At 38.9% G+C, this 25,731-nt stretch overlaps 1 protein-coding gene across 2 annotated transcripts in view; it reads right to left on the bottom strand.

The window, feature by feature from the left end:
• Positions 1-2,149: 2,149 nt before the first annotated feature.
• The window catches only part of LOC147692364 (cytochrome P450 2G1-like), a 905,835-nt gene continuing 882,253 nt past the window's right edge, over positions 2,150-25,731 (bottom strand). Inside the window, exons 7-8 of one of the 2 annotated variants that reach the window (XM_086938587.1) lie at positions 8,808-9,037; positions 2,150-2,875 (exon numbers count right to left, since the gene is read on the bottom strand). In XM_086938587.1, coding sequence (XP_086794713.1) covers positions 8,856-9,037 — 182 coding nt within the window. In that variant the 3' untranslated portion in view covers positions 2,150-2,875; positions 8,808-8,855. Of the gene's footprint in view, positions 2,876-8,799; positions 9,038-25,731 lie in introns of those variants that run through there. The other variant, XM_086938588.1, reaches the window with a different exon arrangement.

The raw sequence follows: 25,731 nt of genomic DNA, 5'->3' as shown, positions 1-25,731 counted from the left end.
CGAATTCAGATTACAAGACCACCAGCCGTGTATAAATGCCCAATTGACTTAGCTGCATCAGTACCAAACTGAGGCAGGTGTCCCTAGACTCCCCAATCCATGATTTTTTGATGCATTGGGGCCATCGCAACAAACTGATCCCTTGCCTGTGTGGATTGATCATTGAGTATCTCTACTTGAAACCCACGATAGGCATAAATGGTCACCTGCCATCCAAAGAAGCCACTCACAGGACCACTGTTCACAATTGCTGTCCTACCATGACAAAAGTTTTCAGAAGGCAAGACTGAATTTGAATGCTTTAAGGTTCTTCATCAATGGTACTGCACCCTGATGAAACTGAAGAAGTTGGGAATGTCTCCTAGTGAGAACTGCTGGTGTGGAAGTCAACCAGGTGGGGGCATCATTCATATCCTGTGATCCTGCCCACTTCACAATCCTGTTGGGAAGCCATTTGGAGGATGCTCCACTACCCCATGGCATATGACATCCAACCCTCCATTGAGCTAGCCCTATTAGATGACACTGAAGAGGTAGAGCGTATGAATTTCCACAACAAGAGGTGGCTGGCTACATTCCTTGCACTAGGCAAACTGTGCATATTGCACACATAGAAACCCTCCTTATTGCCAATGCTTTGGAGTGTATTGAGGTGGTTACTTCAGTAGATACCCATGAAAGCATGATCTACAAACTGAATTATTAGCTGTCCAAATAAGAGGACATATGTGAACATTTCCTGGGGAACCTTCCTTGAGCTGGTTTTTTAAACAAACTGCACTTTGACCCCTAAAACTCTGCACACCTTGGACCCTGAAAGTCAAGTTCTGTGTACCCGCAGGAATGCATGCTGCCAGCCTGTTGTCCATCATGCCGTAGCTTACTGTGCGAAAAACATTGCTGAGGACCTCTGGTCCCTTCACGGAGATCCTTTTGACTACCCTGTTTGGTAATTACTGTTTATTACCTTATCGTAGTGCCTTACCCTATATAAACACTGTACCTCTAGCTTGTTTTTTCTTCATTTTGTTTGCATCTTTCTGTATTTTGAAAATGTTTCTTTTCTTTTCTACTAATATTTGATTGTAGCCATTTAGGCATTATCGCGCTGATTTGTCTGGTTACGTTGTAAAACCTAATAAGTATTCAAATCTAAAACAATGACGGTCCACTTGGAATACAAACAAAAAGATGGATTATTTTAAGCCCTATTAGGTGGAATAAATTGAATAATTTATAGCAATGACTTAGACAATTATCAATCTAGATAGCAGATGGGTGAATGTGCTTTGTTAATTAAACATTTGGGAGACTGGTAATCTGTGTTTTCAGAGATTTCCTTGCACAATTTCATTTTCAGGTGTAATTTAACGAGAAAATAAATCTATATACTGTGATTCATTGTGGCCTAGGTCATAATAGGTTTTGGATAGGAAGTTGTATTTTAAAGAATTGATAGACTGGTTGACTCAATGAAATGAAAATCTAAACATGAACAACAAGTGCTGGATGAGGCTTATTTATCAAAGCTCCACATAATTATCCCAGTCTTTTTTTCTGAACGACAGTCTCATTTATAATGTGCATACAGATCGTCAAATACAATTCTGTGATGCTCATTATAACACCTTTTTCACCACGTAAAGTGGCACGTAATGGTGTGGCGTAAAGAGGAGAAATATGTTAATTCTACCTAATTTGTTCCTCTTTCCATGTGTGGTGCATTCTGCAGCAAACATAGGAAGAGGAAAATGCCTTGGAGGAATACTTTTGTGCAGGGAAGTGCCCCTTCCTTTACAAAAACAATCCTGCTTGCCACAGAGATACCCTTGCACTATGCCTACTTTGACGCTCGGCTTCCAAGATGGCACCAGAGCAGGAAGAAAGGACAGGAATTGCCTGTATTAATTAAGTAGGGTGAATCCCTGCCCTTTCACTTTGGCGTAGGGCAGTGCAGCAAGGTGCCTTACTGTGCTGGCCTACACCAAAATGCTATAAATGAGGCCCTTAGTGAGTGTGCCGTCAAGTTGACAAACTGCACAATTTAGCAGACCCATAGAGTCATTGCCCCAATTCATCTAATTTCTCCCTTGACAAATTTCTTCTTTTGCTCATAATTTCTACTGCTTTAAATTACCACCAAACTCAATTGAAATTATCAATGAACTGTTTATTATATTGCAAGTCAATATTTACCACCTTCAGTCAATTTACAACATGGGGTTGATGAGTTCAGCAGAAAGGGAAGAACCCCTCATTTGACTCGATGCTATGGTTGAACCGTTTCCATTTTTATTATAACCTACAGCAGGAATAGTATAGCAGGACTGTAACAACATTTGCAACATATCCAAGTTGTATTTCTTTTGAACACCCTAAGTTGTACAGAATGAGTACATTAATAAGATCATTATGCACAATTGAAAAACATGGTTCCCATTAAATGTCAATTCAAAACTAAAGATGGCAACACTAATATAGAACAGGCATGATTGGAAACAAAATATTTTGAGAGGTGTTAGTTACACTCTTCTGACAAGTTACATTTGCTGATCACAATGATGTGTTTGTTTGAGAGACATTTTTGCAACCTGAAGGTCTGATTCACCTAATTATGTATGATGTGACTATTCTGACTCACTACTGAATTCCAGGATTAAACCAGTAGTAAATACTCTTGGCATGTTACTGGACTCAGGATTAATTCAGGAATACTACAGGAGTACGCCACACCTACCCACTGAAAACTCTTTCTAAATTAGGTCTTCAATTTGAATTCTTCTATTATGACCTTGAGTGTCTTCTATTTACATCCTAACCGTTATAAAGAAAGATGGATTATGTATTAAATCATTTTTGTCAGGAGCCATGTTCTTCTCTAAGGTACGGCACATTGTTATGTATTTAAGGACTTATGAAAATATGCAGTCTGGTTTGATGATGTTAAATAATGTTTATCTTGGTATGTACCTGTTAAAGTTAGCACAATGGCATGTAGGATAGTATCACTGAATGTATGTGGTTTAAATGAGCCTAATAAGAGAATGAGAGTTGCAGCGTACTTGAAATCTTTGCGATTAGATTTGATATGTCTGCAAGAAACCCATATAGAGACAAGTAGGGCATACCTCTTAGAGCAATTAGGATTTGACTTGTTGGCAAGATCTAGACAAGAGACTAGGACCAGAGGAGTAGCAATCCTGGGTAGACAAAGGGATGTCGTGGTAGGGAAGAAGAAGGAAGACAAATGGGGCAGATGGGCTATCCTAGAAATCTGTTTCAAAGGACAGAAACTAACGCTAGTTACTATCTATGGATCAACAGAAGATGACCCTGACGTATTTCAGTTTCTGGATGCGGAGTTAGCCCAGTGGAATGAACCCATAGTATGTTGTGGAGATTTTAATATACATGATCTAGTGAGCTCGTTTACACAAGAAAATGCGATCTATAGAGGTAGGAAAAGGAAAGTATTTAGGGCTCTGGCAGACATGGTCACACATAATGCTTTGGTAGATCCTTGGGTAAAATTGCATCCTCACCTTGATGGTTGTACTTTCTTTTCTGCCCCTCATAAAGTAATGGTTAGGCTTGATTATTTTTTGATAACGAATTGTTTACTAGTTGAGTCACAGGTGGAGAAGTTACCCAGGGTAATCTCAGACCATAGTCCGGTGATCCTTACTATTAAAACCAGCCAAATACCAAGAATTCCTGCACAATGGACTTTTGAGAGAGGCCTCTTAAAGGATCCTGCATATAGGGAGCACATGGTTGTTTGGATCAAATGGTTTTGGGATATAAATAGGGGGACAGCAGCCCCAGGGGTGGTCTGGGATACATTCAAGGCAGGAGTAAGGGGAGAAACAATTAGTTTCGCAATGGGGAGACAAAAAAGAGAAAGAGAAAGGCGAGAAGAGATAGGACAGAGGTTGTTAAGAGAGGAAGGGAACTTAGGCAGGGCTATAAGACACAACCTACCCCTAGAGGATTGTCTGCTTAAGATCACAGCGTTAAAAGCTGAGGCAGTGGAAGGCAGTGGAAGGCTTTGCAAGGCAGGCGGCAGAGAACTTCTTAACAAAAAAGGAAAAAACATACGAACTTAGTGAAAAGGTGGGGCGGGTGCTGGCAATCAGGACTAGGCAGAGAGCAGCTGAAGAAGGGGTAAAGGAAGTAAGAGACGTACAGGGGAACATGGTCATGGAGACTAACCTAGTAAGAGAAGTCTTCAGGAAATTCTATGGGGATTTATATACTCCAGAAGATCCAACGAATCTAGAAGAGATTGATAAATATTTGAGGAATATCCCGCCACCAACAATATCAGCAGAAGACAGGGAGATACTAGACAGACCTTTGCAGCCTGCGGAGTTAGCGGAAGCTCTTGGAAGCCTACCGGCAGGGAAAGCAGCAGGACCGGATCAGATCCCGCTCGAATTTTATCAAATATTCCAAAATGAGCTTTTGGCAGACATGTTTAATATAATGCAGCAAGCACAGGCAGGGGAATCTAGTCCGGAGACTTGGGGTGGGGCTAACATAATAGTTATTTTGAAAAAGGGGAAGCCACCAGAAACACCAGGGTCATATAGGCCAATCACATTAATGAACTCGGATGTTAAAATCTACTCTAAAATATTAGCAAAAAGGCTGGCTGGGATAATTGAGCAGCTGGTAACCCCTAGCCAGCATGGATTCATCCCTGGGAAAGGGACCACGCAACATGTAAGGACGGTGATCACGATGTTGGACTCTGCGGATGTTCTAGGAGACCCTGTCGCAGCATTATTTCTGGACGCCGAGAAGGCATTCGACAGGGTCTCATGGGATTACCTGTGGCAGGTTATGAGGTGGTGTGGTCTGGGGGAACCTTTTATAAAAGCCATACGGGTATTGTATGATGCTCCAACAGCAAGTATAAGAGTGAATGGGGGGCTCTCTGATAAAGTAAAAATAGCTAGGGGGACTAGGCAGGGATGTCCCTCCTCTCCCCTGTTGTTTGCGCTATATTTGGAACCATTATTGCGTAGGCTTGAAGCTAATCAAATGATACAACCAATGAGGATTGATAATTGTGTGGTGAAGACCTTAGCCTACGCAGACGATGTTGCAATTTTAACGCCTAATCCGACCATAGCTATAAAGGAGGTGGAGCTAGAGGCTCAGAGGTTTGGGAAGATCTCAGGATACAGCCTAAATAGATTAAAAACGCAGATAATCAAAAACAGATATACTGTATGTACTGATGATAGGGTGGTCAACTCAGCAGTGTACTTAGGGGTGCTCTTAACGGCAAGTTTGGATATCATAGTAGAGAAGAATTTGGCACCTCTAATTGATAAAGTCAAAAAAGATTTAGAAAGGATGAATAATTTGCACCTTTCCCTTATGGGCTGCACAAATGTAATTAAAATGTTAATTTTACCTAAATTCTTATATTTCTTCCGTTCTATTCCTTTAGTATTTGAGGCTAGATGGTTTAATTTGTTAGAGAAAGTACTTAATAGATTTATTTGGGCACACGGGAAAACTAGACGGGCCTATAGATATATGACCCTCCCAAGAGAAAGAGGTGGGTGGGGGGTACCTGACTTTAGGTTATATCAAATGGCGGCAGCACTTCAGTATATGCAGGGGTTAATTGGGGGGGGAGGAAGTGATAGCAGGGTTACGACTATGTCAACAGAAGTTTATTCTATAGTATTAGGGGCAGAGGCAGAAAACAATTTTTTAAATAGAATTGAGTTTGGTTACCACAAACGGACTAGGTTTAAGACAGTAGTGGCAGCAGGTAGGGTATGGATAGCATTCCTAAAAAAAATGAGGATGGGAAGATATAACAGGTACACCAGGCTCTATAAGAATAGATCTTTCCCGGCGGAAGTATTTGCAGACTCGATAATGTTGAGTTGGTATCAAAAAGGAATAGGGCAGATTGGGGACTTAATGGATGGGGAGGAGTTAGTTCAATTCACAGATCTTAGCCTTAAGTATGGGATTGAGAGGAAAGATTTTTTCAAATACTTGCAGGTAAGGAGCTTCCTCTGTCGCAAGCAAGGTGGCAGTGCGGGTTTTAGTACTAATGAAATATTGGAGAAAATAAAAATGGGGAGGGACTGTACAATTAGATCTTTTTATGCGTGTCTAGCAAAAAGTAAAATGGATGACTTAGAGAAAGTTGGCAACAAATGGATCGAAAAATTGGGTGGGGAGACTGGAAATTTTCAAGAATCTCTGGACATGGGATGTAATGTTCTGTGCTCAGGTCCCATGCAATCGCAACATTATAAGACTTTATTCTCGTTGTACCATACTCCCGCCAGGATAGCTAAATGGGGAGGCACCACTGGTACCACCTGTCCACGCTGTAATGCAGGGGATGCAGACATTGTCCATATGTTTGCCACCTGCCCTCAGCTTTATTCACTGATCAAAAATATGGAAGATTTTCTGAGTAAAACTCTTGACATACGAACCAAAATGACACCCAAGATGATACTGTTCGGGAGAGATAATCAAGATGGCATTGATCAGAAGGAATTCATGTTTATAGCCACCGCAGTTATGAGATTAACAATAGCAAGAGCTTGGCTAGACAAGGTACCCCCAGGAATGCATGTATGGCTGGCAAATTTACTAGCTAGTTATAATCTTGAGAAAGCTATTTATGCACGCAAGGGGAAAAGGGGTAGGAGACTTGGGCTCAAAATCTGGGAACCAATTATCAAATGGAAAGAAAGGATGGCAATATAAGATACTGAAATAGAATATGAACTTTTGTACTGTAATTTATATGGTAAGATAAATATATATTGCTTATATTGTTTATATCATGTTAAACTTCAAACCAGCGAAATTGGAAATTTTTGATGTATAAAAGATACAAATGTATGATGTAAAATACAATGTGCATATTAAGAAAAAGGAAAAATAAAAATTATTTAAAAAAAAAAAAAAAACTAGACAAGCTAGTGGAATTGAATATAGCACCGATATTTGGTAAAACTAAACGAGAACTAGATAGATTGAATAAATTACATTTGTCAATAGTGGGGCGGGTAAATAATATTAAAATGGTATTTTTGCTGAAATTCTTGTATATATTTAGGGCGATTCCACTGTTATTCGAGGCAAAATGGTTTAAGATCTGGGAGCACATGATAAATAGGTTCATATGGGCACAAGGGAAGACAAGAAGGGCACTGAGATATATGGAGTTACCTAGGGAGAGAGGTGGATGGGCTGTGCCGGATCTTAAATTATATTACTAGGCGGCCGCATTGCAATATATGGCTGGGCTATTGGGAGGGGCAGAAGCTGAAGGACAGGACCCAATGGGAACGGTTGCCATCTACGCACTGGTCTTGAACTCAGAAGCAGAGAGCGTATTACTGAAACAAACTGACTCCTCCTATTATAAAAGAACAAAATTTAAGACTGTATTGACAGCCTACAACATCTGGAAGGCTTTTACAAAAAAATTTGGATTAGGGAAGTATAATAGGTATACTAGGGTGACAGACAATGAGACACTTCCACGTGAAATTTTTTCAGACACGGTGCTTGTTGATTGGGGTAGGCGGGGATAAGTAAACTGGGAGATATAATCGGGAATCAGGGAATGTTGCAATTTTCTGAAATACGAGTAAAATATGATCTGGATCAGAGAATTTTTTTTAAATTCCTGCAAGTTAGGAGTTTTATGGCGGCAAAGAAAGGAGGCCCGAACGGATTTAACACAAATCCAATATTGGACCTTATACAGGGAGGAGTAGGGGGTACAATTAAAAATCTATATGCTAAACTGACTAAAAACAAAGTAGATGATCTGGAGAAACAAGAACAAAAATGGGCACATAAGTTGGGTATAGCTAAAGAAACATTCCAACTATCCCTAAATTGGGGGCAGGACATCCTTTGTTCAGCCCCACTTCAGGCGCAACATTTTAAAACCATTTACTCACTATACTACACCCCGGCAAGGATAGCACAGTGGGGGGGGAAGCACGGAACTTACTTGTCCTAGATGTGGCTCAGACCAAGCTGAAATTGTGCATATGTTTGCGTCTTGCGCCCATTTACAATTGCTCCGAGAAGAAATTGAGATGTTTTTAAAAAAATCCTTAGGAATAGTACTGAAACTGACACCCCAAATTATTATCTTTGGGGTAATAGATGCAGAAGTGCAACTAGATTATAGTTACTTTTTGTTTGTCGCTATGGCGATATTACGGTTAGCAATTGCAACGGCCTGGCTGGATAAAATACCTCCAACTTATCAGGAATGGCTAGGCAGACTCTTGTCAGCCTACAGTCTAAAAAGGCAATATATGCCAGGAAAGGGAGAAGAGGGAAAAAGTTAGGATTAAAAATTTGGGGTCCGGTGATGAAGTGGAGGGATCAAGAAGCTGAGTTTACCCCGTATAATGAGATGGTGAGCTAGATGTCCCTATATGTAATTTTGGTACTGTTTGATGTTTTATTGTGTTTTTTTTTCCTGCTCAGCTTGTTAATGTATTTTGCTTTATTTGTGCTATTATGTGGTTTTACCTTCATTATATAACTGACTCTTGGATAAGTGAAATTATAGTAGAACTGCTATATAACAACTTATGTTTTCCTTTCTATGCTTGCGTTTTTCTTCATTCTTTTGCATTATGATTGAATGTAAAAACTGTAACTAAAGTACATGCCTTGTATCAGGGGTAAAAAAGAGGGAAAAATTATTTTCAATAAAAAGGTTTAAAAAAAAAAAGAAACTGCAAAAAAAAAAAAAAAAAAAAAAAAAAAAAAAGGAGCCATGTTCTGGATGTTAAAGTTGCAAATAACATTCTAATATGTCTTGGCAAATTTTCTTAGCGATCTGTGAGGTAGAGGTGGTAAAACGGCGGTTCATTCACAAATCCAGTTGTTCGTGGTGTGATATCAAAATTTTCCATATCAATAGGAGACGAAATATTGAATTGCTGTAGGATAGTGGTGAGGAACAGAAATAGTTCCATACGAGCAAGTCCCTCTCCAAGACATATGCGTTTCCCTACAGAGAGAGAAAAGTAATATGTATGAACAACCATTCAAAGTGCATAGTCAACCATTTAAGTTTTGGGAAAAAATGTCAAATGTACAGCCGCACAACCTTACCTGCGTGGAAAACATCCTTAAGATAGCCATCACCAGGCAACATTTGTAACTCTGGTAATCCCACAGAGCCTTTAGTAAACTCCTAACCTGACTATACACAAATGTCTCTCACACAGAGATGAATTCTAGGTCTATTGTCTAATATAGTTAGAGCAATTACCCTCATTTACTACTAATGCCCATATTTCCACTTTCAAAGTGGTTCAGAATATTCTGGGAGAAGAGGTCAAGCTTTATATATATCTTACTAAAACATTCAGCATTACTTAGGGAGTACCACAAAAATCAACCTTACCCTAGAACCTATACATTGTAGATGTGACCCCTTTCCTTTATTTATTCTATCTCGCAGCAGCAACATTGTTAATATTGATAGCACATAGCTTCATCTAAAACTACACAAAAGGTGGGGGTCAATGAAAAGGGTTTTGTTCACTGATAGGTGTATACATAAACTATACAAAGATGTGCCTCAATATATATGACCTACATAAAGCTGTTCCTCAATACATTGAAAACAAGGTTCCTGTTAATTTACCCTACAAACCCATATCCTCCATTTATTTGGCCAGAATCACATTTATGTGGTTTAAAGAGGTGTATGCTACTACCACCACTTGCCTAATACTTATGTACCTTTTTGTTGTATAGGCATGCAAGGTAAAGGTATATGCATGGTAAACATCTGCGTGGTAAAGGCAATGCATGGTAAAGGAACTGCATGATACAGGATGCTTAGTAAAGGCAGTTCTTGGTAAACGCTGCATTGTAAAAGGCTGTTACACCCTTAAATTCTATTTGTCTCTATTACTATCCTATATCGCCCTCATTAGTCTCACCTTCACCTCATTCTCATTTCTTCCTCTCTATCGCAGCAATCTAACAACTTCATCTCTCGCAACCATAGTTGTCTCTCCCTAACTCCCAAAACGAATTTTCTCAATTTACCTCAGCATTTATTTGCCACCTCATCTCTCCCCCTCCCCTCTCATTTTCTACCTCACTCACCTCTCTCACCAATGTTCCCTTTTCTTGCTAGTTGTCGTTCTATCGCTACCTATTTATTTCTGTCACTAACTCCTCTTTCTCTTCCTCTTTCATCTTTCAACATATCCTTCTATAATTCAGTTTACATTTCTCTCTCTCAATGCCTTTCTATTTTTACACCTGTCTACTTGACATCTGTTGTCTCCCTACAACACAACTCTCCCTTTACCTAACCCTCCATGCCTGTGTATTCAGCTCACCTCTGATTCTCTGCCTCACCTCAGTATTTCTAACTATTCTCTTTTATTTCAGTACCTCTTCTCTCCATCTACTCTTTACCACCATGTTTGTTTCATAGCCAACTTTGTTAAGTTTGAAATACACCATGACATCATATATTTACAAGGAACCATACCCCTTGTTTCTTTCACTCTCCCCAGGCCCACCCCAAAACAACAAGCCCTCCTCCCCTAGCTCCCTTCAATGCTTGCTTTCTATACTCAAGTAAATCCACCATTTCCTCCATATATTATCATGTTTCTCCAGAGACTTCCAGGCTTTATATATATATTCTTCAATCTTAGCATACCAGTCCAAGGCAGAAGTCCATTTTGCCACACAAGGAGCTGTTGCAGTAGTCTAGTAAGGTGCTATGTCCCTTTTGGCCAGGTGTGTGGCGATACCTACTAGTGTTTGTTCATGTTGTGGAGGTCCAGCTCCTCCAGTATATCCAACACTACCACCCTTGGGGTTAAACCCACTGGCTGCCCCAGAACCTCCATCATTATTGTTGCTATGCTGCCCCAATATGTCTCTATTACGAGACAGGAAAACACCATGTGAAAGAAATCGCCTACGATGAAAAGCATCAAAGGCAATTGGGTGAAGTTTGCTTGACAGCCTTTCAGAGCTGTAGGAGCTTGATGTAGGCAATATTTAAATAATTAAGTTGAATCAATTGTAGATTGGCCAGAATGACTAAGATGTGGGGAGCCATACATGCATCCCTCCAATCAGTAATTTGTAATTTGTAAGGGAATTTATTCCACGCCGAAATCACCCCCGAAGGGGTATCTCCGCGCTGCAGAGAAGACAAAGTAGAAGTCAGGCACAAATCAGTCCCGGAATAGTTCAGTCTTCAGGAGTTTTCTGAATCGAAGAAGACTGGGGCATTTGCACAGGTCCTCGGGCAGAGTGTTCCAATATTTAGCAGCAAGGTGTGCGAAAGTTCTGCTTCCTACTCGTAATTTTCTGTAGCGGGGGACCAAAAGCAGCCCTTTCCCTTCAGATCTGAGAAGCCTGCTTGGATGGTAAGATTTAATTTTGTCTGCCAAATAGCTGGGCCACCTGCCATAAATTGATTTATGTGCAAGGCATCAGAGTTTAAATGCTGTTCTCTGGCGAATAGAAAGCCAGTGAAGCTGTCTCATCAAAGGCCTAGAGGGGGTATATGGGAGCATTTTGAGAGTCAGATGTGCAGCAACATTCTGAACTATCTGCAATCTACTCAAGAGAGAATAGTTTGGAGATGATAAAAGAGCATTGCAATAATCAAGTAGGCCGATAACAAAAGCTTCAATCAGGGTTTGTCGGACTGATAAGGGTAGTCACTGAAACACTCTGCGCAAGAGACTCAGAGTGTGGTAGCAGGTCCCTGATGTGGCCATGATTTGATCTTTCATCAACAGAAAGTTATCTAAACAGACCCCCAAATTTTTTCCTTCCAGAGATGGAGTAGGAGCGGGGCCTAACACAGTGGGCCACTAATTTCGGGACCAAATGTATTGCACAGAGCCAAACAAAAGGATCTCAGTCTTATTTTGCCTGATCTAACCAGATATGGCCAGCCTGCCCTCCGTGAAGCATTGATCAACTAACTCTGTATCCTTGTCAAAGGACAGGAGTAGTTGTGAGTCATCAGCATACGAATAGAGAGTGAAGCCAAATTTCCTAATTAAATTGGCAAGGGGGCCACATAAACATTAAACAATGTAGGGCTCAAACAGGAGCCCTGAGGCACCCCCTTAGTTAGCTTCATAGTATGGGAACAAAATGGACCTAAATTACTCGTCTGAGTGCGCTTATCCAGAAAACTAGTGATGAAGCGGGTTTCTGAAATTATTTAAGAAATAAAGCTTCCATAATCCTTAATACATTAATGAGTGTTGCATGTTTTTGTTTTTTAATCAACCTAGAATAATGTGCACCAACATCAACATTGGGTTTAACTATATGTGCTCTTGTCATGTCTGTTGTGTCGTTTTAAGTAATATATTTACCTTGTCTTTTGTTTAGTTGAACACTAATTGCGGCTGTTTCAAATAATCGCATGTGCTTTCTTTAAATGTGCTCTTGTTTTTGTCGTGTCTTTTTGTGTGACTGTGTTATGTTCTTTTGTATGCAAAAGCTAGGTAACATAGACTAATGGGTTAACATTAGTAAAGGGGGTGGGTAACAGAATAATTATCATTTCCTGAATTAATTATTGTTTTGTGTTTCTTTGCATACTAGACCTATGCTAAAAGGCCTGTGGCCTATTTCTAAAATGGATGTCTGAAGTTGTCTCTAAAAGTTGGGCCTCGCACAGCAGTGTTTGGAATTATTCTTTTCGATGAATTCTTTGAGAGTTGCTTGTAAAGCAGAGCTGTGTCGAGCATTTGAAGGACAAGGCCACATCAGGATGTTTAGCGGCGGAAAGGCTCGGATGCAATGAACTTAAGGACATTCCTTTCTCAATGTTGCAGTTTATGGTGGAGCCTGTGACACTTCTTAACAAAGGACAATTCTGCTTTTGAGGATGTGTAGTTTTCCTATGCGTGAAGCCGCATGACACCATCGGATGATTCTTTTTGGCCAATCATATTTCATGATTCGTGAATGTTTGTATTCTTTTAGTTAGTTTTAGATAGGAAAAGGTATAAAAACTGCCCCTTAGAAAGAGCACTGTTCGTCTTGTTCCTGTGCTCGGGAGATGCTGTCAGATTTTTGATTCACGTAGGAGCTTTAATAACTTGTGTTTTTCTTACAGGTTTCCTTAGCAATTTAGGGAAATAGGGTTTAGTGAATGATTTTCTTTAATGTTTAAGCTTTTCTCTTCCTGATTTGAATTAAACTGACAGACTAATGTGCCTTTCTAATAAATGATGCCGCTGAATTATAAAGAAATAAAGATTTAAAATTCATTAAATGCTCTTTGCTCTTTGCTCTTTGCTCAATAAATAAAGTTAATAAATAGATTTTGAAATGACAAGCTGGCCTTGATTGTTTCCTTAAGTTACCATTAGTTAATCTATTGCCAATGTTATGATCTATTAAATGTTTATTTGAGCTGTATAACTAAATAGGTCATGTGATTCAGTTAGGGCATCCAAACGTATTTCAGACTATTATGGGCCTAGTAATATGGTAAGATTTGGTGGTGTAGAGTTATACATATGAGACAGAATTTCTTCTGCCCCGCTGGATCAAATCTTTGGTAGCAGAGGATGGTTACTATGGTAACTGACATGTTACATGGTAATTACATAGGATGCATGTTTAACACATGTTAAGTTTTGTTTAACTGTTAAATGTTGTCGAAAGGTTTTTCCAGCAGTGAGAAAAATCCTATGTGTGCCGGCAGAGTAGGGTGACAGGTGAAGTTACAGAGTTCATTTGTTCCGTTTCAGATTAGTGGTACTGAATTATCACTAAGTGTTGTGGACGTACAACACAAGTTTAGGGTTTAGGTATGTCAGGTTGTATGTATAGTAAGGTTTGCCTATAAAATTCTAGCTTTGAGTATAGGGACCTGGAGAGTCTGTTTTAAAACTCGTTGCGAAAAGAGTAGTAGGATTTTTCTGAGCTTGTGTGAAGAGTGAGGTAGCGTCCTCTATTCTTACTGGCGAGTGTGGATTTCTATTGGTTGGTTAGAGTCCTGCTGAAGATTTCATGTATACATGAATAGGGTTTTCTGTATGAATGCGCAAAACTGTTTTGTGAAAATAGCGTCGTCTATTTCACGAGAGTGTAATCTTGTATGTCTGGTAAAGCTATTATTCAGTTTAGCGAAACGGATAAATGGTTTGTTTTTATGTAGTAATTAACTGAAATCCATTGAAAAAGATTGTTTTAAAATGGCGCTGTGAAAATATTTTGTAAAGGAGGGGTGAGTTTACGGAGTGACATTGATATGCGTGCAGCTTCTCTGCAGCGGCAGTATACGTCACAGGGTTCGCGCTGTGATTGGTTAACATACGTCACAGCGAGCGCACTGATTGGTTCATGTGACCAGAACGAGCTGTTTGCTGATTGGTCCTTTCCGAAAACTTGATTTTCATTGGTTAAGCAAGGTAGTGACGTGGCTTAACCTGTTTGGCTTGTTGGTGACTTTCGCGCACGGATTGGCTAAGGTAGCGGAACAACAAGGAAATACTTACGATCTTTTCTGAATTAAATAAAAACAGTTTTAAAACATGAGTTATTGGTATAAAATAGAAAAGAAGCCTTCATGGTTTCAGAAAATTAAAAATGTATTTAATCCTGACAAGAAAATTGAAGCGCGTGATGGAAAATTACTTCATAAATACAAGACACCCGCAGCATATATGGAAGAAGAATATGGTTATCATACGGTCCTCTGGTTTGAAAATTGGATGCAATACACCAAAAATGATGGTGTCTTAGCCTGGCCAGAAGATGGATCGTTTAATGTTAAGGTTTTGAGAAATCTAAGAGAAAAAATGATGGATCTTTCACCGAGACCCAGACCCACTCAATTTGAAGCTTTAGTTGAATGGGAAGTTGAAATGAAGGAGCTTGAGCAAGAAAATTGGGGAAATCCAAGAGGCATAGATAGTGAAACCCACCAAGATAAAATACGTCGCTGGAGAAAAAGGGACATGGATGATGGTTTGTATCCGGTTTTAGAAATGGTTGCTGAAAAAGCAGGTCAAAAGAATTCTCAGAAAAAAGGTAATCTTGATCAAGAATTAGATGATGCAGTTTTAGAGGATATTTTAAATAATCCTCCACCTTATCAGCCAGATTGTTCACATTCTACCCCAACCAGTTTTTCAGGTGTTTCTCCAAGTGCACCTACAGAAGTTGATGATTCGCCCAGATTTTTGAGACTTCCTGAAGCAAGATCAAGAAGCAGGACAAGTACCCCAAGGGAAAGTTCGAATTCGAGAAATAATTTCCCGAGAAACAATAAAAAGAAAGAATTGCCTGGTGATTCACCAAATATTACAGAATATTTAAAAGTAAAAGGAGAATTAATTCAGCAGTTAACAAAAGGCATGGATGCAGTGACAGTTCCGGTTACATTTGGTCCTGTTGTACCAGTTTTTGACCAAAATGAAAATAGACATTCTGTTATAGCTAATCCTTTAAATGTAGAAATTCAAAAGGTGGCTGAAAATTTTTATTCTGAGTTAACAGAAATTCATAAAGATAAAACAATGCCTAATTTAACTTTAAATCAAAGCTTGCCAAATGTCACACCATCAGCTGCAGAATCAGATTCTGGTTCTATAAATAAAACTGATTTAACACAAAGTCCTCAACAGGTTCCTGAGTCAAAACAACTTGATGTTGCAAAATTGAAAGCAGATTTAGAAGAATTAATTATTGGCACAATTGGAACTGACTGTTTAAAGCAATATCAGGATGATGAATTGTTGTTTATTTGTAAAAGTATTCAGTGGAAAACAAAAAATAAATATGATCAGTTTGAAGAGGTGGCTGCTGAATTGGAAATAGACTTGACTCGCCAGAAACAATTGCAAAAGCATTACAGAGTAGATTTTTCTGAAAGAGATATAGAAAATCTAAATACTACAGGCAGAATAACTCATATAAAAGAATTGATTGTGTTTCTAAAAAGATTAGGTGACCTAAGTAAATGGAGAGTTAAATGGACAAAGAAAAAAGAAGAAGAAAAAAGAGAAAGAGGAGAAGTTTTTGCTGAATTTCCTATGAGGGAAATAGCTGGCGGAGGTTATGTTCATGTTCCATGGACAAGACAGGATATTCTTCTATTCACAAATGATTTCCCACGGCTGAGAGAAAAGCCAGTGGAATGGTATCGTCAAGTTGACAGATTCATTAAAGTTTTAAAGGTTCTGTGGATTGATCTTGATGGTTTCTTTGACATTGTTGTCCCGTCAGATCTTTGGACAGAATGTAAAATTTCTGTTAGTTGGCCCAAGGAGGAACCGCCTCGACTTAAAGTAACAGGCGCTCCTTCAGACATTGTCATGGATTTTTTGACAAAGTAATTGTCTGGTTAAAAAATAAGATTCCTCCGAAAGAAGTGGACTGGGTTAAAATAGACAGAACAAACCAAGAACCAAAAGAATCAGTTCATTCCTTTTATGAAAGGTTACTCCTGGTTTTCAAACAATATAGTGGCTATGAAAAATTAAGTGAAAGCGACATGAGCCACTTCATTTACAGATTTGTTTACGGCCTGAGACCTGAAATTGGTGACATGATCAGAAACAGTATTGTCGGTTGGCAATCACTTTCAGTTGATGACATCCTGAGAAAAGCAAAATACTGTAGTGATGAGTTAGATGCAAAACAAAAGAAACTCAAAGAAAAGGCAATGTGGGCACAAGTGAAGGTAGCTGAACAACAGATAGCAACATTAGAAAATAAAAATTTTCAGCAGAATCCAGGAAAGTTCAAAGGGAATTTTACAAATAAGCCAAAATTTAATATTAATATCGAAGAGCTTAAACAAAAGCTACCTTGTTTTAATTGCGGCGAAATTAGACACTGGAAGCGAGAGTGTAAAAATCTGCCCAGACATTTTAAAAATTCATCATTAAATCCACAGATGAAGAATGAGATAAGTCAGCAGCAACAGCTACAGCGACATTTAAATGAAATAAGTCAGCAGCAACAACTACAGCGACAGTTAGCGAATCAGCAAATTCAATTGAACCAGCAGAACCAAATTCCACAGCCACCCTTGCCAAATTGCATGAATACACAAAGATTCAGTCCAGAGACGGGTTTCTGCGGAACTGAACAGGTAAAAAGGTCACAAAAAGTAAATGTGTCAAATGTTTCTCAACAATTTTGGCTAAAAGAAAATGAGAGTAGCGACTCAGAAGATTTCTCATGACGGTGCCTGAGAGAGGAGGAAGAGTGCGTGCTTGGAGCCACTCTTGAGGTAGATCAGTCAGGTCCATTTGTAAACGGTAAGGTGAATGATAAAGATATCACTTTTCTTGTGGACACTGGTGCTACCCGTTCTACTGTTAGATCAGTGGAAATTGAAAACCTTTCTCTCTCGGGTGATTCTATCCAGGTAGTTGGTGTAGCTAATCAGCAGGTTAAAACAAGTTTAACAAAGCCAGTTGATGTAGAAATTGGAAATTACAAAGACAAGCACAGATTCATTGTCTGTAACAGCAGTCCTGTTAATCTATTAGGCCGCGATTTGCTATGCAAGATGAATTGCAAAATATACTACTCACCAGAGAGTATTGAGCTTCAAACTTTGGAAGAAGATGGTCTATATAAATTAACACTGTTAATGGTTGACGAAGAAAATAAAATGTTCCCTGCTTTTGATAAAAAACAATTTGCCTGAAGAGCTAAAAGAAACAGTTAATCCGAAAATTAGGTATCTAACTGGTGATGAAATGGGTTTAATGAAACATGTGGACCCAGTAAAAATCACTGTGAAACAGGGAGTAGATTTTCCAAATATTCCTCAGTACAAAATGAAACCATAAACCATTGAGGGTGTTATTCCTGTGATTGAAAAATTCATTAAGCAAGGAGTTTTAAGAGAAATTGAAAGCAGCCCATGCAATTCACCAATTATGGGAATTAAAAAGCCAAATGGAACGTACAGAATAGTTCAGGATCTGAGAAAAGTTAATAAGATAGTTGTTCCTTGCTGTCCAGTTGTACCAAATCCAGCAGTGATTCTATATCAAATTCCACATGATGCAGAATGGTACACGGTCATTGACCTGTGTAATGCCTTCTTTACGGTTCCATTACATCCAGACTGCCAGCAAATGTTTGCGTTCAGGTTCCAGGATCGCATATTAGCATGGTGTCGTATCCCTCAAGGGTATACTGAGAGTCCATCTATCTTTAATCAGTTGTTAAAGAGATCCCTTGAAGATTTAAAATTGCCTGGAGAATCGACGTTGGACCAATACATAGATGATCTCCTTGTTGCAGGTAAAACAAAAGAAAATTGTGTAACAGACACCATTACGCTGTTGAATCGTTTGGCAGATGAGGGTCACAAAGTGTCACCTGCAAAACTACAGTTTTGCAAACAAGAGGTTAAATACCTTGGTCACAGGATTGCAAAAGGAATCAGACAAGTGACAATTGAAAGAATTAAAATGATTCGAGCAATACAACCTCCGACAACACAAAGACAGATCAGAATGTTTCTAGGAATGGTTGGTTATTGTCGCCAATGGATTTGTGGGTTTTCAATAAATGCAAAACCGCTACGGAGATTGACAAAGGCAGATATAAAAGATCCGATTGTTTTGACAAAAACAGAATTGGAGGCTTTTGAAAAACTAAAGAGAAGTCTCTGTGAAGCACCAGATTTGGGAATGCCTGATTATGCGTTTGTGAATAGCAGAAGCACACCTTTGATTTATGTGAAATATTTAAATTCTTAATTGCTAACGTTTAATTCTGTTTTTCAAAAAACGTTTTTTAAACAAAGCATGCTACCGAGATGGCACGTTTGTTCTTCCCGTGCCTGCACGTTAGAAACCTATCTTAAGTGTGGTGCCTGATTATGACAAAGAGTTTGAACTGTACTGCAGTGAAAGGGAAGGTTGTGCATTGTCAGTTCTCATTCAGAAACATGGAAAAATGAGAAAACCTATAGCATACTTTTCAGCTGTCCGTGATCCTGTTGCAAAAGCATTGCCAGGTTGCTTAAAAGCAGTGGCGGCAACGAGTGTAAGTCTTGAGCAAAGTGAAGGAATCATAATGGGATTTCCTGTAAAAGTGTATGTACCTCATTCTGTTGAAACACTTCTTACCAGAAGTAAAACACAGCACCTGTCAAGTAACAGGTTGACCAAATATGAAAACGTTATTCTGGGAGCAGATAATTTGTCAATTGCAAGATGTGTCAATCTCAATCCGGCTACACTTTTGCCAGATAGTGTGATTCCTGAAAATAACAATGATGCTGATGATGTTGATCATGAGTGTTTGGATGTTATAGAATACTGTACAAGACCAAGAAAAGACATTAAGGATGTGCCATTACCAGAATCAGACATTGTTTATTTTGTTGATGGTTCTTGTTTAAGAACAGATGAAGGCATTCTGAGAGCAGCATACTCAGTCTGTACTGTTTCCGAAATAATTGAAGGTTCAACTCTTGAAGGAATTTTTTCAGCACAAGTGGCAGAATTAGTTGCTTTAATTTGTGCCTGTGAAAAAGCAGCAGGGAAAAAGGTTACCATAGTGACTGATAGTCAGTATGGGTACGGTGTGGCCCATGATTATGGCCAGCTCTGGTCACAGAGAGGTTACTTAACATCTGCTGGAACTCCAATCAGGAATGCAAAATTGATCAAAAGGCTAATTGGTGGCATCCAATTACCAGAACAAATAGCTGTAGTTAAATGTGGAGCACACAAAAAAGGACAGGATTACATAACTAAAGGAAATGCTTTTGCGGATGAAACTGCACGTTACTGTGCAAAGAATAATCTTTCACTGAATCGGGAAAGAGATAATGACCATATAATGAACTCTCTCATGCTAATATCTGTGGTAGAAACATGGCAGGGAGTGAAAGAATTACAAGATGAGGCAGATGATGAGGAGAAAAACACATGGCTCAAAGAAGGTTGCAGACAGCAGGAGGAAGATGGAATTTGGGTTTACAAAGATGACAGACCTGTTATGCCCAATTGCATGATTTCTGACATGGCAAGGATGTACCATGGACCAGGTCACTTAGGAAGAAACACAATGATCAGACAGTTTAGGGAGACTTGGTATAATCCAAAATTTAGGGTTATTGCAGAGTCACTTTGCCAGCATTGTTTGATCTGTCAGCAAATCAATCTGAACAGAAAAACAGTTGTAAGCATGGGAACCATAGGACGGGAGGGTGGTCCTTTTACCAGATTGCAAATGGATTTCATTGACATGCCACCACATAACAGATTGAGATATGTGTTGGTTATTGTCTGTTTCTTTTCAAGATGGGTAGAAGCGTTCCCAACACGTCACAATGATTCAATTACTGTGCCAAAATTGCTTTTAAGGGAAATCATACCGAGGTACGGATTTCCAGTAACCATTGAAAGTGATCGTGGCACACATTTTGAAAACAGATTAATTGAATTAATTTGAAAAGCCTTTGGCATTAAGCAAAAGCTACACTGTGCTTACAGGCCAGAAGCATCAGGGGTGGTTGAACAGATCAATGGTACAATCAAAAACAGGATTTCAAAAATGTGTCTAGCTACAGGAATAAAATGGACTGATGCACTTCCACTTGTTTTGATGTCTTTGAGAAGCACACCAGATAGAAGAACAGGTCTTAGCCCCCATGATATTCTTATGGGTAGAGTAATGAGACAAGCTTTTGTTCCGGTTGGAAAGTTGTTGGCAATAAATGATAGTGCAATTTTAGACTATTGTAAACAGCTTTCTGACGTAGTAACCTCTGTGTTACATCAGGTGGGAACAGATGTGATTTCAAAAGAAAAGGAGCAAGCTCATGATCTTTTACCAGGAGACTGGGTAAGAACAAAAGTTCATCGGTGGAGGAACTGTTTAGTACTCAGGTGGCAGAAAGCAAGACAGGGGATATTAGTGACAATGAATGCTGTGAAGTATAGAGGCCTGAAGAGGTGGGTGCATGCAAGTCATACTATTCGTGTCCCAGCACCTGATAACCCTGATGAAGATATAGACAACACTACAGCTGATTCAGATTCAGAAGAAGAACGTGAAGGTCCAGATTCTGAAGATCGACAAAGAAGTCGACATCTGGAAAATTCAAAAGCAGATCAAAAATCTCAAAGAAAAGATCTAGAAGTTGTTGTTGATGAATCAGAAAACGATGAAGATGTTCTTGAAAAAAGAACTGAAGAAGAAGTTGTGTCAGAAGAGATTCAAGATCGGGAAAGTATTGAAAAGCAGATTGGAAACTCTGAAAGCAGGAACGGAAAGTCTGGAACTGGGAAGCTAGAAGTAATTCCAGAAGAAGAGGACGAATTACCAAGTACCAGCTACAGAGACGTTGTTCCTAACAGAGTGAAGCTGCCGAGTAAAGAAGTTCCTAGATACAGTATCGAAATCTCTGAAACTGATTCTGATGAAAGTGATGAAGAATCTGAAATAAGAAAATTCAGAAAAAGAGCTTGGAAAGCTGAAAACAATGAAATAGAGCCAAAGAAGAAACTCTTGAGAAAAGGCGATATCTGGCCAAAGGAAGACTTGAAATTCAAATTGGTAAATAGATCGAAAGATCAAGTGAATGAGATATCGAGTCAAAAAGGTGATTTAGACAATAAAGAACAAGCTGAAGAGAAAATTGAAGTAATCACCAGAAAAAGCAAGAGACCTTTGAAGCCAAATCAAAAGTACAAGTCTCCAGATTGGGCCTACATTATTATTCCACCAGTAGTTGAGGTTAGCAGTAGTAGCCAGGAAGATTTGGAAGAAAATAGTGACAACGATTGAGTTAAGTTCTCTTTTGATTGAGGTTTTATTTTTGGCACAAGGCTGAAGAAATTGTGTTAGGTGACATAAGGTCGAAGAAATTGTGGTAGCTGAAAACACTTTTTATGGACGCATGGTCGAAGAAAAGCTGTTAGAACGTTACTAAAAAAAAAAAAAAAAATAATAGAGGAGGGTATTATTTTGATTAAATACTAGTTAGTTTTTGTTTTATTTAAGTTCTAAAAGTTCTAAAAAAAAAAGAGAGAATGCCTAATTCTAATAATTCAAGGTGTGCTATTATTAGAAGATGTTGCAAAATGTCTTCCATTTGTGTGGTTTTAATCATTCTGGTTTGGTTAGTCTTAGCAGTCATTTTCCCTCTTGGCATTAACAAGGAGGATTACAAGGTGAATATGACAAGTAAAGCTGAATCTAAACAAGCTGTTCATGATGTTGCAGGCAAAACTAACAGGATTATTGAGCACAAACCAGAGATCCATCAGGACAGATCTGTTGGAGATTTTTCTACTAATTCGTTTTCAAGACTCTTATCGGAGTATGTTGGAGTCATGGATGTTAAAGCCTGTTATGTGTGTGTTGAGCTTCCTACATCAGTTTCTGAGGGGGTCAAGTATAATATGCTCCCCCTTACTTATGGGATAACATGTAGTGTTATGTCAAGCTTGTTCTATTAAACAGGTTGTCTGGAATACTATTATTCAGATTACGATGAGATATTTGCCAACCTGAAAATTGTACATAGTCTTAACAAAGTTAGGCCTGCCAAGCAGATGAGGGAATTTTTCCTGGTGACTAATGAACTCACTTATGAGTATGCTTACAAAAATAATTTAACCTGCAAAATGAGAGATGAGGAAAGATCTATTCTCAATTTAGTTGAGGAAAGAAGGGCGATTTACAAAAGAAATGAGATGCTGAAACAAACTAAATCTAAGTTTTGGCAGCTTGAGGATGAGAAGCTTAATGGCGAAAATAGGTTTGCTGCTATTCACATTGATGATCCAGTTAGTGGAAAATTCTGCATTAGAAGAGATAACAAGCTTTATGATAATTATTTTGTTGGAGCAAGCCAGTGTGAGGACACATACCGGATTGTAAGGGGTTGGGGATTTAAAGGTGGAAAAGACCCAATTTTCCCAGGAATCTATTTTGTTTGTGGGAACAAGGCATACTTTAGTCTCGCGGACCATTGGCATGGCACATGTTACCTTGGTCTAGTTTTTCCTAAAATTTTCCATATTGACAGAAATGGAGAAGGTTCATTTGAAATTGGCAAACTCCTGAATAGATACAAAAGAAAAAGCTTTTCAGAAATTATGGGAGATATTTTTGGTGCAATAATTCCAATGGTAGGTATTACCCTGAATGCAATCAAGATCAGAAAGGTTTCCACAATTGTTGATAGGCTGTCCACTGACACAGCAAGTGGTTTCCAGATGGTTAGTACTGAGCTTGTTGCTACCGGAAGCATGGTTATGCAAAACAGGCTTGCTTTAGACATTCTTCTAGCAAAATAGGGAGGAGTCTGTGGGATTTTGCATGTTCAGCACTGCTGCACATATATCCCAGATAAAAGTCAGAACATAGAATTACTGATAAAGAATATCACTGAATTTCATTCGGAAATAGAACCTATGGAAAGTGACAATTTTTCAGAACGTCTGGCTAAAAGGTTTGGGTCAATCAAGGAATGGTTTGCTGACATTGGCAGTTCAATCATTGGCAAAGTGCTTTATCCTGTAATAATCATTGTTATAGTGACACTTTTGTTAAAAATCAGTTGCATGATTCACAAGAGAAAGAAGCATCAGAGGGAGAAAAAACATATTTACAAACTCAGAAAGGCTCAGGAGAAGGAGATAGAAATGGATGAGTTTCACAGAGCAGAGATTGAGAGTTCAAGGAGGCAGACTCATGAAACAGGAGTTTAATTTACTAATTCGGAGAGAGATCATTATATGACATTACTAAAATTAAAATTTAGTATACATTTTTGGATTTGTTTGGTGACTTAAAAATCACCAGAGGAGGGAGTTGATGATGCGGGTTTCTGAAATTATTTCAGAAATAAAGCTTCCATAATCTTTAATACATTAATGAGTGTTGCATGTTTTTGTTTTTTAATCAACCTTGAATAATGTGCACTGACATCAACATTGGGTTTAACTATATGTGCTCTTGTCATGTCTGTTGTGTCGTTTTAAGTAATATATTTACCTTGTCTTTTGTTTAGTTGAACACTAATTGCGGCTGTTTCAAATCGCATGTGCTTTCTTTAAATGTGCTTTTGTTTTTGTCGTGTCTTTTTGTGTGACTGTGTTATGTTCTTTTGTATGCAAAAGCTAGGTAACATAGACTAATGGGTTAACATTAGTAAAGGGGGTGTGTAACAGAATAATTATAATTTCCTGAATTAATTATTGTTTTGTGTTTCTTTGCATACTAGACCTATGCTAAAAGGCCTGTGGCCTATTTCTAAAATGGATGTCCGAAGTTGCCTCTAAAAGTTGGGCCTCGCACAGCAGTGTTTGGAATTATTCTTTTCGATGAATTCTTTGAGAGTTGCCTGTAAAGCGGAGCTGTGTCGAGCATTTGAAGGACAAGGCCACATCAGGATGTTTAGCGGCGGAAAGGCTCGGATGCAATGAACTTAAGGACATTCCTTTCTCAATGTTGCATTTTATGGTGGAGCCTGTGACACTTCTTAACAAAGGACAATTCTGCTTTTGAGGATGTGTAGTTTTCCTATGCGTGAAGCCGCATGACACCATCGGATGATTCTTTTTGGCCAATCCTATTTCATGATTCGTGAATGTTTGTATTCTTTTAGTTAGTTTTAGATAGGAAAAGGTATAAAAACTGCCCCTTAGAAAGAGCACTGTTCGTCTTGTTCCTGTGCTCGGGAGATGCTGTCAGATTTTTGATTCACGTAAGAGCTTTAATAACTTGTGTTTTTCTTACAGTTTTCCTTAGCAAGTTAGGAAAATAGGGTTTAGTGAATGATTTTCTTTAATGTTTAAGCTTTTCTCTTCATGATTTGAATTAAACTGACAGACTAATGTGCCTTTCTAATAAATGATGCCGCTGAATTATAAAGAAATAAAGATTTAAAATTCATTAAATGCTCTTTGCTCTCTGCTCAATAAATAAAGTTAATTAAATAGATTTTGAAATGACAAGCTGGTCTTGATTGTTTCCTTAAGTTACCATTAGTTAATCCATTGCCAATGTTATGATCTATTACATGTTTATTTGAGCTGTAAAACTAAATAGGTCATGTGATTCAGTTAGGGCAGCAAAACGTATTTCAGACAATTATGGGCCTAGTAATATGGTAAGATTTGGTGGTGTAGAGTTATACATATGAGACAGAATTTCTTCTGCCCCGCTGGATCACTAGCAAGCCACTTAAGTGCCTGTCCCTGCAGACCCGATTCTCGCAATTGATGAATCAGTTTCTGGTGAGAGACAGTATCAAAAGCTGCTATCAGATCCAATAACACCAGCAGCACTGCCTTGTTGTTACCCAGAGCCATTCTAATATAATCTGTGACACCAATGATAGTGGTTTCTGTAGAGTGGTGGGGTCTGAATCCAGACCGGGAGGGGCCAAGGATTCCTCTATATTCAAGGTAACCCATCAGCTGGGCGTTGAAGTACCCTTCCTTCATTTTGCTCATAAGCGGCAAGAGCGAAATAGGGCTATTGTTAGCAAGAACCTCAGCGGGTATCTGGGCTATTTTCCTAACAGGTAGCATGTGAGCAGCCTTCCATTTAAGTGGGAGTACCCCCTCACTCAAAGAAGTGTTAAGGATGTCACAGGTAGTGGGAGCCAGGAGAGGGGCAAGTAAGGCAAACACATGCGCTGGCATAACATCAAGGGGAGAACCAGATTTTGCTGTTCTCAAC

This window comes from Lissotriton vulgaris, chromosome 9, assembly GCF_964263255.1.
Source record: "Lissotriton vulgaris chromosome 9, aLisVul1.2, whole genome shotgun sequence".
Classification (NCBI taxonomy): Eukaryota; Metazoa; Chordata; class Amphibia; order Caudata; family Salamandridae; genus Lissotriton; species Lissotriton vulgaris.
Note: the sequence above shows the minus strand (reverse complement) of the source record. Positions and strands in the feature narration are given on the sequence as shown.